This window comes from Eucalyptus grandis, chromosome 6 (genome assembly GCF_016545825.1).
Source record: "Eucalyptus grandis isolate ANBG69807.140 chromosome 6, ASM1654582v1, whole genome shotgun sequence".
Classification (NCBI taxonomy): domain Eukaryota; kingdom Viridiplantae; phylum Streptophyta; class Magnoliopsida; order Myrtales; family Myrtaceae; genus Eucalyptus; species Eucalyptus grandis.
The window spans coordinates 47,486,076-47,501,366 of NC_052617.1; the positions used below are offsets into that span (position 1 = coordinate 47,486,076).

The following is a 15,291-nucleotide window of genomic DNA, read 5'->3' on the forward strand; positions in this document are numbered from 1 at the left end:
AAGCCAAAGAAATGGAATCCTCCGGTCGATCTCGAGGAGGCGGACCTCATTACTATAATCCCAGATTTGAGTATATTTAAATCGGCATAATAGATAACGTGTGGAATTCCATACCAAATGCTAATTATGGCTCGTTTATCTAAAATGTCCACTTTATAATATAGTGAGCCAGGGGCATTTCTGGCGATTAAGGAGACTTTGCCGGGACAATTGCGAAATATTTTTAATCTTTTAACATTTCGTGGGTGGCCCCAAGAGAGTGCTCCCTTTTTTTTAGGGCCGCGTTCCTCCACATCACTCCCACTCTATGTTCTCGTCTTCTTCCTCCCTCCTCCTCCTCCTCCTCGGGATGTCTTCCTGCTTCAGCTAATCATCTCTCTCTCTCTCTCTCTCTCTCTCTAGAGCTTGTACTGTGTTCTGCAATATTAATATCAAAAACCTTTTCAGCCTATATATATACCCTTACACATGCAACTACTCTCTTGCACTCAAACTTCCTAGCTGAAACTATTACTCCCACTGGTTCTCTCTCTCTCTCTCTCTCTCTCTCTCTCTCAAACATGGCTGAATTAGATTATTGCCAAACCAAAAGCAGCCCCGGCGCTGCCGCCACGCGCTTAAAGCTCTTCGGCTTCAACGTCTCCGATGAGGAAGACTCAGCCGTCAGCGACCCCATTACTGTTGGCGCGAACGGCGGCGGCGGCGGCGGAGGCGGCAAGGCCACGCCGTCGGGCTCGCCGGAAGGCAGCGTCCCGGTGGGGGGCGGCGGCGAGCGGAAGTACGAGTGCCAGTACTGCTGCAGGGAATTCGCCAACTCGCAGGCCCTGGGGGGCCACCAGAACGCGCACAAGAAGGAGAGGCAGCAGCTCAAGCGCGCCCAGCTGCACGCCAGCCGGAACGCCGCCGTGTCGTCGCTCGTCCGGAACCCCATCATCTCGGCCTTCGCTACGCCGCCGCACCTGCTGGCCACCGTGGGGCCGGTGGTGGTGACGGGGGCGGCGCCCACCTCCCCGTCCTGGGTTTACGTTCCGCGTGGCGCCCCGCCCTTCCAAGTGTCGCACGGCTGCGTGTTCACGACCGGCCAGGGAGGGGGCGGGAGGTCGCCGGGGGGTCTGGTGCCGTACGGCGGAGGCGCGGGCGATTCCACGGGGTCGCAAGTTCAAAATCAGGTCAATGGGAGAGCGGTCCTCGACGGGCTTTCGTTGAGCAAGTTTTCGAAAGGAAGCGGTGGCGGAGGGCCTGGTTTTGACGACGCTTTGGGGCTTGACCTGCATCTGAGACTAGCTCCGGCCGCACCGTGACCGGAGGACTCGGGTCCACTCAGCTAGCTTCGCGGGGATAAATTAGGCTTGAATCGTGTTGGGATAATCTAGAAGTGCAGATTCGAGTTCAGGTTCCGGTTCGGTTCGGAAATAGGCAGACGGGGTCCTTTGTACATCTCTCTTTAAGGAAATTAATTCGATTAATTAATTTTTTCTACTCTTCCATGATTGAGGTATTTCTCTCCCTCTGATCTTTGCTTAAAGTGAAATTCCACGGATTAAGTTACGGATCGCGACCATTACATGCACGATCGATCTCGAGCTATATTAGCCCAACATATCCTGGTGTGGAGGTGATATTTCTGTTCCCGCTTGGCTTGGGGTCCATGAAAGAATCGATGAAGTGAAAAAAATGTCTTCATCGAGCCTGTCATGACGTCAAAAAGGGGAAACTTCTGGGCGGGAGTTTGGAAAGTCATGAACTAAAGTGATGCCTTAGCTTAGCTTTCAGATTGGAATTGAAATGACCAAAAGTTTGGGAAAGATTGAAGTTCTGTCTGGACAAAAGCGGGAAGTTAGTACAACGCTATGTTAAAGTAGTACTTCCCACTTCCACACATGTTTTTGGGGGTAAATTGAGGTAATTTTGCTGCTACTCGGAGATCTTGAAGTTATTGTTTCCTCTGTGATCTTTTATTCTTGTTTCAATTCATAAATAGATCCGCATATAGAATTTTCCTCAGAGATGAAGGCAGAAACTTAAAATTGACAGCGATGTCAAGTTTTCTTATTTTCTGTTGCAATAATCTAATTAATTAGTCGGTCCCGGCGAGCCAGCTCTCCCTAGCTTCCTCAGTTAGTCACTTCTATTGTCCTACCTACATACATTGAATGGGACTGCAAGATGATTCTCTAATTAAAGTCGAAAGCTGCTAAAAGGTCAAGCTTTACTCATCTAGCTTTTAGATAGCCAGTGGTGATTCCTAAGATAAACCAATGAAAACCTAAATTTTGCGTTACAATTGATGCAAAGGCAACTTTGAGCAATTATCGCAATAAAAAAATAGGATGTGCTTTCATCTAAACATGCAAGATGAAAGATAAAACCACGCGCTCCCGTGTCCTCAGGGTCTTCCGGCAGGAGCCTCTTGTGCTAAACCCTAAGGCTAAACAGAAAAGTCTGAAAAAACCTATTTATCATTCATAATAAAAAAATGTTTTTGCTTAAATGGGGTTTGAATATATCTGGAAGGTGAGACATATTGTTTAGGTGCGAGCATTTGGGGTCTCAAGGAACTGCCAACTACCACTTTGATGATTAGCTGAGTGCCTTCCTGTCAGTGTCGCCCATCAACTTGACCAGGGCAAAACACCATGTGGGGCCGATCACATGCAAATCAATTCTCCTCTTCCTTTGACATTTAGATATAAATAGGTCTGCTTAACTAGTCAAAATGCCGATGATCTCTCACTATGTTTTATAATCGAGAGCTTAGGTTTCTTATCCGGTCGCTCATGTGTTATTGTTTACTCTAGAGAGAGAGAGAGAGAGAGAGAGTTTGTGTGTTTCTTGTCCAATAGCCTCAAAGGTATTGTTTACTTGAGTGAGGGATGAGGGAGAGGGAGACTGTTGAGGACAACATTTATGCTTCGGTGTTTTTGATGAGACCAAGCACCAACCCCTAGAAAATATGTCGAGTAAACAGTGTACTTCTGCAAAAAAAAAAAAGAAAAAAAAAAAGTGAATTTGTATCTTCCATGGCATATCCAAGGTTGCATTCTAACTTTTACTTATTCTTTTTATATGGGAACTCCAAATAATCACAGAGCCAAGTAGACAAATAGAGAAATGATTATATGACAATCTTTAATATATTGTGAGAATAATAGCCTATTTTGAACAAAAAAATAAATCACAAATAATTAGAAATTGTTTTTGGACTCATTTTTAAAAAAAAAAATTATGGCTCATAATACATTGTTGTTCTCACAGCACCCCAAGAATTGTTATGCTAGTAAAACTCAATGGAAAACCCTCTTCTACTTCATGATTGTTAGGATCTTGATCCGGATCCCACAAGCATAAGAAACGGTCTTAATCTTAATAGGATCTTAGTTTGGTAGAATCTTAAAAAAGGAAGTAAACCATAGGCACAAGTAGATCCAACTGATCTTATGAATTCAGTTTCGAGATCTTGCAACCAAGGGATTTTCATATTCTAATATTTAGGAAACGGAAAATTCAATTTTCATGTTTGTACAATATCAATATGACATACACTTTATATTCACACTATTTTGGAGTTCTAATGTCAAACAATGTTCACAATTGATGAATTTCATTAGAATATCCAATATTTTGTGTTGTTGCAATTTTCGGGAACCTACGATCCAATCTTTCGATACGAGCCTTTAGACACCCTCATCAGGCCTAAGTTGTTATAAAAGGTTGTTATAAAAGAACAAACAATATAAGATTATGAACTCACCCTCAAATCATGCTTGGTATTTCGAGGGAATTCCACACAAACTTTTGACAAAGAATTTCTCAAACGTCCACAAAAAAGGGGTGGGACAAAAGAGAAAAAGAAAAGGAGGAAGGGGCGTGGTACTGGCACACACTTAAAATGGAAGATTTGTTTTCGGTCCGAAAGTGGGGGCGCAAAAGCGTTCATAATACATCAAGTCGGTCTTGCTTTTGTGTTCACCTCGTATGATCAAATCCCCCTTGAAGGAATCTTCTTGGCTCTCTTGTTGAGGGGTCATCGATTGGGGGACCGACCCACAAACCTCACTGGCCCGCAATCATCCAATGGAGATCTAGATCAGCATCACCTCCCAACTTAGAGATGAAGTCATTGGAGATGCTTGTGGAAGTTGTGTGGGTGGTGATTCATATGATTATGTGGGATTGGCTGCTTTTTGGCTGTGTTCCCAGTTGGTTCTTTTCCCAAGGACTTGAATTAGGGTTTGATGATCGTTTTCGCTTATTCTTTTGTTTGATCCCTAGGGAGAGGGAAGGGAGGAGAAAAAGGGAATCAAAGTAGGGTGGGGAGAGCATAATCGATGTGTTTTCAATAGGGGTTGTGCACTCTTTGAGGAGGGGGAGGGAAAAGTTTATGATTGCTTTGGGAGCTTTTTTGACATGATCAGGGAAAAGGGATTTCACGAGAATGGAGAGAGCTCGTTCCGTGGTTGGTGAGTCAGAACTTTGGGCCGAAAAAACCTATGATCAAGACTTGTTCGTTCGCACAGCTTTTGCCTTGAACGCAAGTCTCGCAGATGGGGTTGGGCCACCGAAGCTTTTTGCTGCATCAATTTAGTGCCGAATTGACCTTACACAGAAATCCACTGTCTGACCTGCTTCGCTATCTCTCTCTCTCTCTCTCTCTCTCTCTCTCAACACTACACCCTTCATTTGGTTGGAGAGGTGTTAGTACCTCTAATATAATCTTGACATGTCTCATGAGATATATTAATCTTATAGAGTTAGCATCCGATAGTCGATAAAGAAAGTATTCTTAACAAATGACATTTGACATCCATGCGAATCTGTATATTCATTAAAGAATCATCAACACTCGACAAACATTTAAATGGAGATGATGACCATCCGTTGGCCAATTTCTCATCTGTTGTTGATGTGATTCTCCAATGCCATGGTAAATTTGTCATTACTAGGCCTTTGAGCTAATCCTTTACATAATCTATCATTGTTAAACATAAACAAAATCCACCAAAAGGAAAAGTTGTTGGAGTAGTCCACCGTGATTGAGCGAGCTGAAATGAAACAACTAATTATATTCGTCGCTCTGCTTAGCATTCTTAATTAAACATATGTATGTCCCTAAATGGTGCAACTTGATTCGTACAACTGGAGATAAAAACAATGACACGCTCCTCTCTTTATATTTCTTCCAATCCAATCATATCCGATTGCTTCACTTCTAACTTCCAGCATTGGCCACCTCAGCTGTTGCCACTTCCTTGGCCATTTGAATTTTGAAGTTCAGGAAGACAGAACTTGACTGGGATTGATCTGACCCAATCAATCGAACATTGGAACTCATGCTAGATGATGTTTAGCCTAAAGAGCTCAGCCACAAGCTTATGACAGCATACTACGGCCTCTGATTCTATAAGCCGAGCATTGTGACTGCCGCGCTGCTGCTACTGCACCACGATTCCAAAAGAATCACAGGAGTACACGCAGCTTCACTTTGAAGTTTCCATCATGCCCAGCACTTTAATGCTTTGAAGAGGGATGGATGTGAAAGGCTATGCTAAGGCCTAGTGCCCTAATGTGTACGCATCGCATAAAGGCAATTGCATTGTTTGAACGGGAGGAATCTCAATGGGAGTCGGATATGATTCTCGTTGGATGGAGAAGACCAATATTTTTCTTTTTTTACTTGAGGAAAGTCATTTGAGTATCATCAAGTCTTAATCATGCGTTATCAACTCTATCAAACCGATTAACTCTCTAATGATAATTCGATAGGAAAATTTATCTTCTTACAATGCTATGAGTCATAACTCATCAATAATTTCATGTGAAATCGTGTACTTTTTTATTACGGTTAATACCCTGAAAAATTTCAAACTGGTACATTTGTGACAAATTTACCAAAACTAATTTTTTAACCACAAAAAACTTAAAATCAGTACACATTTGACAAATTTACTACAAACCGGTATATTTGTGACAAATTTACCCTCTATTTTTTTCGATAAATTTACTCTCTGTTAGTTTCAGTTAAATTATACCGTCAAATTATTAAATTAAATGACATGTGATGATTGACTGGTATACCAATTTAGGATTTTACTCTATATTTGTCACATTTACAATTTTTGTGATTTTTTTGTGGTATTGTTTGGGATTTTGGCGGTCGAATAAATTAATTTGGGATAAATTTGTCATAAATATACCAGTTTATGATTTTTAATGATCAATCGAGGTAAATTTATTATAAATGTATTAATTTGGAGTTTTTCATAGTCAAAAAAATAATTTTGGATAAATTTATTACATATGTACTAATTTAAAGTTTTTCAGGGTATTAATAACATTATACTCAATGAAATTCAATAATAATTTAGATATTCTACCCAAATTATTAGTTTGATTAATAAAAACAAGTCTAGGCAAACCATCCGTGGTGGCAGCGTAATGGTTGAGCGCAGATTCTTTTCGGGAGAGATTTTGAGTTCGAATCACTGCATCTACCTTGCGAGAAAGGAACCCTCGACTTATCCGGGGCAGCAAGGTGATGGTAACTTTACTATTCCTCTAGGGTTTACTCCGTTGCGAAACAGCACACGGAGGTTTCATATATACCAAAAAAAAAAAAAAAAAAAAAGTCTAGTCAATATTTTCACCGCTCATTATTTCTTTTACCAACTATGGCGATGGAAACAAAGCGTCAGAGACTATGGTAGGGGGGACCAAGTACTTTAGCAATTGAGGGGAAGAGGACCCAGCTTTTGGGAAAAAAGAATTCCTCCCTCTCTCTCTCTCTCTGTACGAAAATTACAGGACATTCGTGAGTGACTTCTTTCAAGACCCGACACATCGATAATGGCTGTACGATGTCTGCCAGTCCTAGATAAGACATACAAGGTTGATTGACCCCTCTTTTCTAACCAATAGGACTTGAGCTCTGTACTGAAATTAAAGTAACTTAACAAGACGTTTTGATTCCGGTACGATCAGCATAATGCAAGACCGCGAGTCATGGATAGACCCGTTAAATGGGTGGGTCGGGTCGGGTTTGGGTCGGTCATAAACATCTGACCCAAATCGACCCATTTAACCCGTTTATGGCCCGTTTATTACGTCTGAAAAAATTTGACCCATACCCGACCCGACCCATACCCGACCCATACCCGACCCATTTAACTAAACTTAATTTATTATATATATATATATATGTATAAATGGTATTGCTAAAATAATTTTATACAACACAAATTTAATGGACAGTTTTTATAACTTTTAAAATAATTATTTTAAAAAAATCGAATTTTAATTATTTTTTATTTTTAAAAATAAAATTTTAATTTTTTTATTTTTTAAATATAACTTTTTTTTTTTTTTTCTTCTTCTTCTTTTGGCTTTAGCCGCTTGCCATGACAACGGCCGGCAATTGGCCATAAGCGAGCTCGAGCTCGCTCGACGAGCTCTAGAGGATATATATATATATTGCAATATGATCGAACAAATTATGTAAGTTTTTTCATAAGGGTTCCAACATACGTTAAAAGAACAGCTAAGTTGCTTTCTTTCTACTTTACAAGCATTTGTTCATTTTACTATGAGGCCAAAATAAACCAATGGAAAAAGAGAAACCAATCTATCCTTCTCTAGTATCATTTTTCCAATTGGCCAAGTGACTGATTTTTCTAAGGAATATTTTTTTTTTATAGATGGAATGTGTCTCAATGGATGTAAGAATTTAAGGAATATTAGTGCAGTACTTTGATAGTTGAGCAAGTGTCTATAGATCTTCATGAGCCCCTTTTGCTGAGAGCATTGAACAAATAACTTTGATGCAACATTCTCTATCTCTACAGGTGCCACCTTTATGCCTAGACTAATTTTAAGAGGTCACAAGTATTGAAATTTTCCACTGACCCACACTCCGTCAAGCGGAAAGCAATCCCAAAATGATCTCATAATTGAACAGCTCCTATTCATTGCCAATCTCTCATCATTGATACAATATCCGCACACAGCCCAGAAGCAAAATATACATCAAACAAAACAAACGCATGGTAGTCTCGAGACTAAAAGATTTCAATCTAACTTAAAACAGGGGTACATCATATGTTGATTATTTATGAAAACTCATATGTACTCGTAACTCCATGAAGCCTTTGCTGCATCATCTTCATCAAGCTGGCTGAAATCGAGTTCCCCCTATCTTCCTAGAATGGACTTGATCCACCAAACGCCTTTGGTGTCCTTGGGTCCTTCTTCTTCCGGTGGACTGCCGCTATGTGGAGTCTTGTGGAACTTGCTCACGTCATACCCTTCTTCTTCAGCCTTGAACCAGCTGATTGTAAATTTCTTTGTCCATACGGTACATGCCGTTTAGTATCTCGCAAAACAAAAGCCCACCAATCAGCCAATGAAAATGCAAAAAGAAAGAAACAAGAATCGAGCCCAACTTCGCAATCACCACAAACCGCCCCATGAACATTACTCACAACAAAAATCCACCAATCCAATCGTCTTTGACCGTCAATTTGGGGGTAAAAGAGGAAAAAAAGGAAGCCCCACAACAATGGTAGGCACGATTCCATCTTCGGAATAGGTTGAAGCGCCAGCATTGACAAAAAGGCATTAGTATCAACTTGATACCCGAGTAAAAGGAATTTCAAATTAAGACCCAACACTAGTCTAGAACCTGAAAAGAATACATCATTATAAAGACAAGTGTATGAAATCATATGAGCAAACAAAAAGAATGAGATGAAAAAAAGTACCTAATGCAGATAGTCTTGAAAGTCAATGATGAGAGACTCTTCATCCAAATCTTCCTCAGGCGGAACTCCAAATAACCAATTTCTAGTGCACAGCTCAGCCTCTACGCTTTCAGGGGAAAGGGAACTGCGATATTTATTTAAAATACGTCCTCCAATGCTAAAGGCTGATTCTGAGGCAACGGTAGTGATAGGAATGCTCAATATATCACGTGCCATAAGGGATAACTCGGGATATCAATGAGAATGAGTCTTCCAATAATCAAGGACATTGAGATCCGGGAACTTCTTTCTGTCAAGCCTATTCTCCTCTAAATACAAATCCAATTGTGACTTAGTAGATTGTGATCCAAAGTGTTCACTCTCAAATGCATCATACTCATCAATGTCATCCCCAATGTTCTCATCGATGCCCTCAACTGAAATGTTACCTCGACTTGTTGAAGAAGTAAAGCGATCATCTCTAGACATGGAGGTTACATATTCATCAAAAAGTGTATAGAGTTTTTCTCGAATGCCCAGTACAAATTCTACATGATCATCCATATCCAACTTTGAGTAACAAAACTCCAAGAAGTGTAACTTATAACGAGGATCCAATATAACAGCAAATGATAAGACAACACTATAACACTTCCAATATTTTTCAAACTTTTTGAGCATTGCCCTAGCCATAGAACTAATAGCCTCATCCTCAGTATCCCTTGCCTGTATTAAACGAAGTTGAATCTGCCATACTCCATAAAAATATAAATTTGCCGTGGGATATCTAACTCCAGAGAATAGAGTAGAAATATCATAAAAGGGTTTTAACAACAAAGCAATTTTCTTCCTCTCGCCCAATCTTCCAGAAGATGGACATGTGACAAAGTTACAGTCAATTAACTTCAAATGCGAAAATGCACATTCAAAGAAAAGGGCACCCTCAAGCATTAGGTATGTAGAATTCCATCTGGTGGCCACATCTTGACGTACCTTTTTACTGGTCTTTAAGCACGACTGCAATATACATTCTGCAAATTTAACTCTCCTCCCTTGTGTAGCCCTCACATACTTGACAGCTTCTCTAATATTATGTAAGGATCCATCAATAACCTTTAAACCTTCTGTACAATTAGATTTAAAACATGCGCACCACAACGCACATGAAAAATTGTCCATCACATAACAAAGAAGATCTCACAGAAGGTGTATTTCTCCAAATATCAATCATACTGTCATTGTATGATGCATTATCTAAAGTGATACTGAAGATCTTTCTCTCAATGCCCCATTCTCTCAACAAAGACAGCAATTTTTCTAAAAGTATGACACCACTATATGGAGGTGGCACATAGGAGAAACACAAGACTTTGATTGCAATTCCCAATCATCATCAATATAATGAGCAAAGGATGTCATATAATGATCCGTAGTAATAGAAGTCCATAGGTCAGAAGTCAAACATATTCGGCTCGAAAGAGACAATAATTTGGATTTCAAAATTCCCTTCTCTTTCTCATAAACTTTTAGCACATCACTTCTTGCTGTATTCCTTGATATGTGCTTCACATTAGGTTGAGGTAACTAAACAATTCTCTTGTTGCCTCATGCTCTACAAAAAGAGTATGTATAATTGTGTTTGATTATCGCTCTTGCAAGCATATCTCTAAACACCCCTTGGTCAAATTGTACCATAGAACCATCAACATTAACCTCTCGGTTGGGACAAGTATTTAAATGACGCAACAAGTTTTTTGTCCCATGGCTAGCCATATAAGTTACTTCACACCATTTACATTTAGCCTTACTCATGCCATCACCATCCGTGAATTTTTCGAATCGACCATACAATCGAAGTGTGTTTTCTTGAACGCTTAGAGGAAGTAGAGATATCTTCCTCATCCTCATGAACTAAGGATGTAACTCTCTTGGATCGTTCGGTAGTTGAATATTCTCCTTGATCCTCGCTATGTCTTGACATGTCAACTAATAAATCTTAAATCATAAGATAAGCCCCACCTCAATATTTGGGCGAACAACACAAACAATCTCCCCACAAACTCGTAATGCTTCTGCTGTGACTTTGTAATATCTCTCGCAAATAGTAGATAAAACAGGGAGGAAAGCACCTAAAACATCATAATAAAAACAGAGAAAGTAAACACCCTGCAGCTGATTTCGTATAAACCCAACTCAGAAGCAGGTAGCATAAACAGTTTATATACACAGCAAAGGTAGGAATTATACCGTTGAACAAAAGATAACAGAAAACTGTCGAACAGTTACAAACTTTCCAATATAGAACCTAATTCACCAGCCCTCACAGTGTAAAGGCTCGATGGCGCCCAAAACTCCCGCTTGAATTGCATCACAAAAACCATTCAAGGGGAAAGGCTCATCTAAGCTCTCCGCAAGGGCCAAAAGGTGAAAAAGGTCTTAACAATCTAATCATGCCAAAAAGGAAGAAACACACCTCAAGAAGCACAGACCACGACTTCAGGAAACCATCGTACATGGAATCACCCATAGCAACCTAACGAGCCTTTGGCCACAGCTATAACGGTTCGAAAGGTCGAACGAATAACTCATTGCGAACCACGGAAGTAGGAGCCATTGCCCCTCGGACGGCTGTAGTCATTATCCAGGTTGCTTCCCTGCCCAAACTCTGACCACCCAGGCGTCCCCTTAGGCCCTCGGATTGGTATCCGCCTCTGCCTCTTCCTCGTCCTGGCATTCATTCGAAGAAAGTGTCAAATGCAGAAGTAACGATGATTTATAAGCAAATCTTATCTTCATGTTCTCCAAAAAGATACTCGTCAAACATAATCAAGATTTTAGCTGTTCCAAATTTACAAGCACTTGCAGAGAAATGTCACTCAAACCCCAAACATCACTTTAACAGTTTAATTGTGACATCACCAATATCTCTATTTCTATCTCCAAATGAACAGGAACTTATATAGCGAACCAATTTTATTGCACATACCCACTCACCTGTAAACTATAGTTACCCCATAAAATCTATACTCTCACTCTGAAACACACAAACCCTACAAATAGTCTGAGAGACCAAGCCTGCACATAGATGGTGAAGATGCTGCAAAAGACTCATCTCTAAGCAAAACCTCTAGGATAACATAAAAATCATGAACATTAAAAAGCCGAATACACCAAGCAATGCAGACACTTTCATAACAAGACCAGGGAATCAAGTAATAATTTTTTCTATTTCACGTAGGTCCTTTTGAAAAAATACATGCGCACAATTTCAAGAACACTGTTCTTATTGTAAAGATCACAAGAACAAACAGACGAAACAACATGAATGAATCACTTTGGCCCTAGCTACCATCCACCTAGCAACAGTCACGAGTTCCATGATTCAATTTCTTGGCTTTCAAATGAAGAACACGTATCTACGGAGCCCGTGATTGAGGTTAAGCTGCATTGTATTGGTAATGAAAGACCCGTTGTTTCACCCGAAGAATAAGAACCTTTGGAGCCCCCAATCGAGGTTAACCAATCGGAATGACCCACATCGCAACTCAATCCCATAGAAAAACCCAGCAAGCCCCATGCCCCGATCAGCTTGCCACCAAAGAAGAGGCCAAACCCAGAAACGAGACAAGCGAGAAGGGCGTGCCCGCGACATGATTACTTACCCGGCTGTTACGAAAACGGCTTAGGTTTGCGGCTGAACTGCGCCGGACGAGAGCGACGGAGATCTGAAAAGATCGCAGATTCGCCCAATCAAAGCGCAATCGCTTTCCGCGGACGGCGAAGACGGCGATGACGGCGGTGGCTGCGGCGACTGATGGCGGAAGGAGAAGGAGTGCTCGGAAAAAGACAGGAATTCACCGGCGAGCTCTCGGCCTCTGAGTCGCGACTTGCAGTACGTCGTACGATGGATGAGGGAATGCGAGAAAACGAAGACGTCGAAGAGGGAGAGTAAATGGGTTCGCTTTAGTGGGTTGATAAGTGGGTCATAAATGGGTCTGAGAACAGACCCATTTAAAACCCATTTATTTAAGCTTTTTACTTTTTAAAACCCATTATGGGTGCAAGCTTGATCCATTAACGACCCATTTAGCTATAAATGGGTCTATAAATGGGTTAATGACCCATTTTGACACCCATAGTCATGGATGGACTCATGCATGCTTTATGGCCTCACTCCGCCAAGATACCTCATATATCGCAGCAGTTATTGTTCATGGAAAGGACAGACGGGGGCGATTGGACGCCCTTGAAGCATACTTGCTCTCTTCAATCCTGAATTGTATTATCGCTGCCTCCATTGCAGCACACGAGCCACTGCTATCGATGTGATTTTGTGTCGTTGCCTAAATCCTATCCCTTACTCTTGATTGTCTTTATGTAGAACTGACAGGTGCAAATTCTATCCCTTACTCTTGATTGTCTCTATGTAGAACTGACAGGTGACGGCCATTTATAATGAAAGGTTGTGAGTTTCATATTGCCTTAACTGAGGTTTAGTGAGGTTGTGGACCTCTAAGATGAGGCTGCAATCCTAGATTAGTGGCTGATTGAGTTCGTCTCGGTGGCTTCTATGCCCTTCGTGACTAGACCACAAAGAGGGAGAAAGAGGTGGTTAATATATCATAAAACTTGTTATCTTTTTAAAGATATCCCAAATACCAGCTATCAAAAAAAAAAAAAAAAAAAAAAAAATTCATTCAAATCCAACTCAAACTTGTAAACTTGTGAAAGATGGCATATCACACATTCGTCATTAGACTATAACTGGAATGTGCCATTGGTTGTTTGATAAACTATTGATTACTAAGAATCCTTCCGACGCTGATTTTCACTTTATCATTCATGGCTTGCCATTAGTCAAGGTACATATACACTTTTTCTTGGGCCTAAGCCCAACCCCATGTCTCTCCCTGAGACTTTGAACTGGTGACCTCATGCCAATGAAGTTGCCAACAGGCCCAATGGCCTACGACGAAAATCTTTCTTCTTTCTTGATCAGAATGCTGGAGAGAAAGCACCGCATTATCAAAAATCTGATCCCACTAGTTGCAGGTAAGTATCCATCCAGTTACTGAATAAAAAACTTGCCACCTGCATAATCAATTAATTAACTAAGGAATATAAGCACATGTTGATACATTATTTGGTTCTTTAAGGAAGGCGATAGAGACTCCATTTAATTTAAATTGATGCCGGCGAGGGCTGCTTGATTCGACTGACTTTTGGATAAGAAGAAGCGAGATGATCTGCATTGATCAAGGAAAAAGCCTAGTTAACCACCAACTCAGTTTGGGTCACGTAAAAATCCACTCATTCCCTTCCTCGCCCTTACTTTGATCGACTTGCCCTTGCAACGTGTTTTTTTCTATAGAGAAAAGGTCAAGTAGCTAAGGCCCTGTTTGGCAACACTCCAAACAGTGACTAATTCGATTTTTTGTTCCCGAATCGCCTTTGGGACGAGAATCGCGTTTGGTAAAAATTTTATTCCCGGCAACAAATTTGTTCCCCGGAGAATCGGTTTTTGGAGTAGATTTGAGAATAAAAAAAAAAATTGATTCTACGTCCGAGAATCAAAAAAAGAATCAACACAATAAAACTCTTCTTCTTTCCTTCCGCCATCACGCGACCGTCACCCGCCGCCGCCCGCCGCCGTCCGCCGCCGCTCACCACCGCCGGTCGCCGCCCGGCCGCCGCTGCCGGTCGGCGAGCTCGCCGGAGGCTCGCCCGCCCACCGGCGAGCCTCGCCGGGCCGGGCAAGGCCCGCAAGGCCTCGCCGCCGGCCACCGCGGGCCTCGCCCGGCCGCGAGGCCCGCCGTCCACCGGCGAGGCGAGGCCCGCCTAGCCACGGCCGGGCTCGTCTAGCCCGACCCAGGTCGCCAGGCGGGCCTCGCCCGCCCTTGGTGAGCCTCGCCCGGCCTCGGCGAGGCCCGCCCGTCCACCGGCGACGCTCGGCCTCGCCCGGATCCGGCGAGGCCGAGCCTCGCGGGCCGGGCGAGCGTCGCCGATAGGCCGGGCGAGGCTGCCGGCGACGCTCGGCCGACGAGGGCGGGCTCGCCGGGGCGGCGACGCTCCGGTGAGGTCACCGCCCTCATCCGGCCGGTCGCCGGTCCGCGACCGACCACAAGAAAAAAGAAAAATATGAGAAAAAGGAAAAAATGAAAAGAAAAAATGAAAAAAGGAAAGGAAAAAAGGAAAAAGGTAAAAAAAAAAAAAAAGAAAAAAAAAAAGTAGAAAAATTTATTTAAAAATAAAAAAATAATTTGGAACAGAATCAATGGACACGTTATCAAACGCAATTCTATTCCCGAATAAAAAATTTTAGACAAGCACCAAACACGTTCTTTTACTCGAATCAGTTCCCGAGAATAGAATAAAAAATAATCATTTCTTGTCATAATCAATTCCTAGGAACAGAATCGTTGCCAAACGTGCCCTAAGTGACTCTCTAAAGTCATCTTTGGATCGGGTCAAGAGAAATGACATAGATAAGATGATTGCTTGGAGAGTTTCATTGTCCATGAATAGAGGGGTGTGCTTTCCCTTTGAATGAGAGGATCTC

The 15,291-nt window shown here is 41.8% G+C and overlaps 1 protein-coding gene and 1 long non-coding RNA gene across 2 annotated transcripts; one reads left to right on the forward strand and one right to left on the reverse strand.

Annotated features, from left to right (window-relative positions):
- The first annotated feature begins 305 nt into the window (after positions 1-305).
- LOC104453780 (zinc finger protein GIS3-like) lies at positions 306-1,487 on the forward strand. Its single transcript, XM_010068405.3, has one exon. It carries the CDS (start codon positions 561-563, stop codon positions 1,299-1,301), a length of 741 nt encoding a protein of 246 aa, XP_010066707.1. The 5' UTR covers positions 306-560; the 3' UTR covers positions 1,302-1,487.
- Positions 1,488-10,885: 9,398 nt separating this feature from the next.
- On the reverse strand, positions 10,886-12,671 carry LOC120294617. The gene is made up of 2 exons (XR_005551857.1): positions 12,395-12,671; positions 10,886-11,459 (listed from the first exon to the last, which is right to left on the reverse strand). It is a non-coding gene; the product is annotated as an uncharacterized LOC120294617 (long non-coding RNA).
- Positions 12,672-15,291: the final 2,620 nt, after the last annotated feature.

Coding starts and splice junctions, on each gene's coding strand:
- LOC104453780 (XM_010068405.3), top strand. CDS start 561: ATGGCTGAATTAGATTATTGCCAAACCAAAAGCAGCCCCGGCGCTGCC.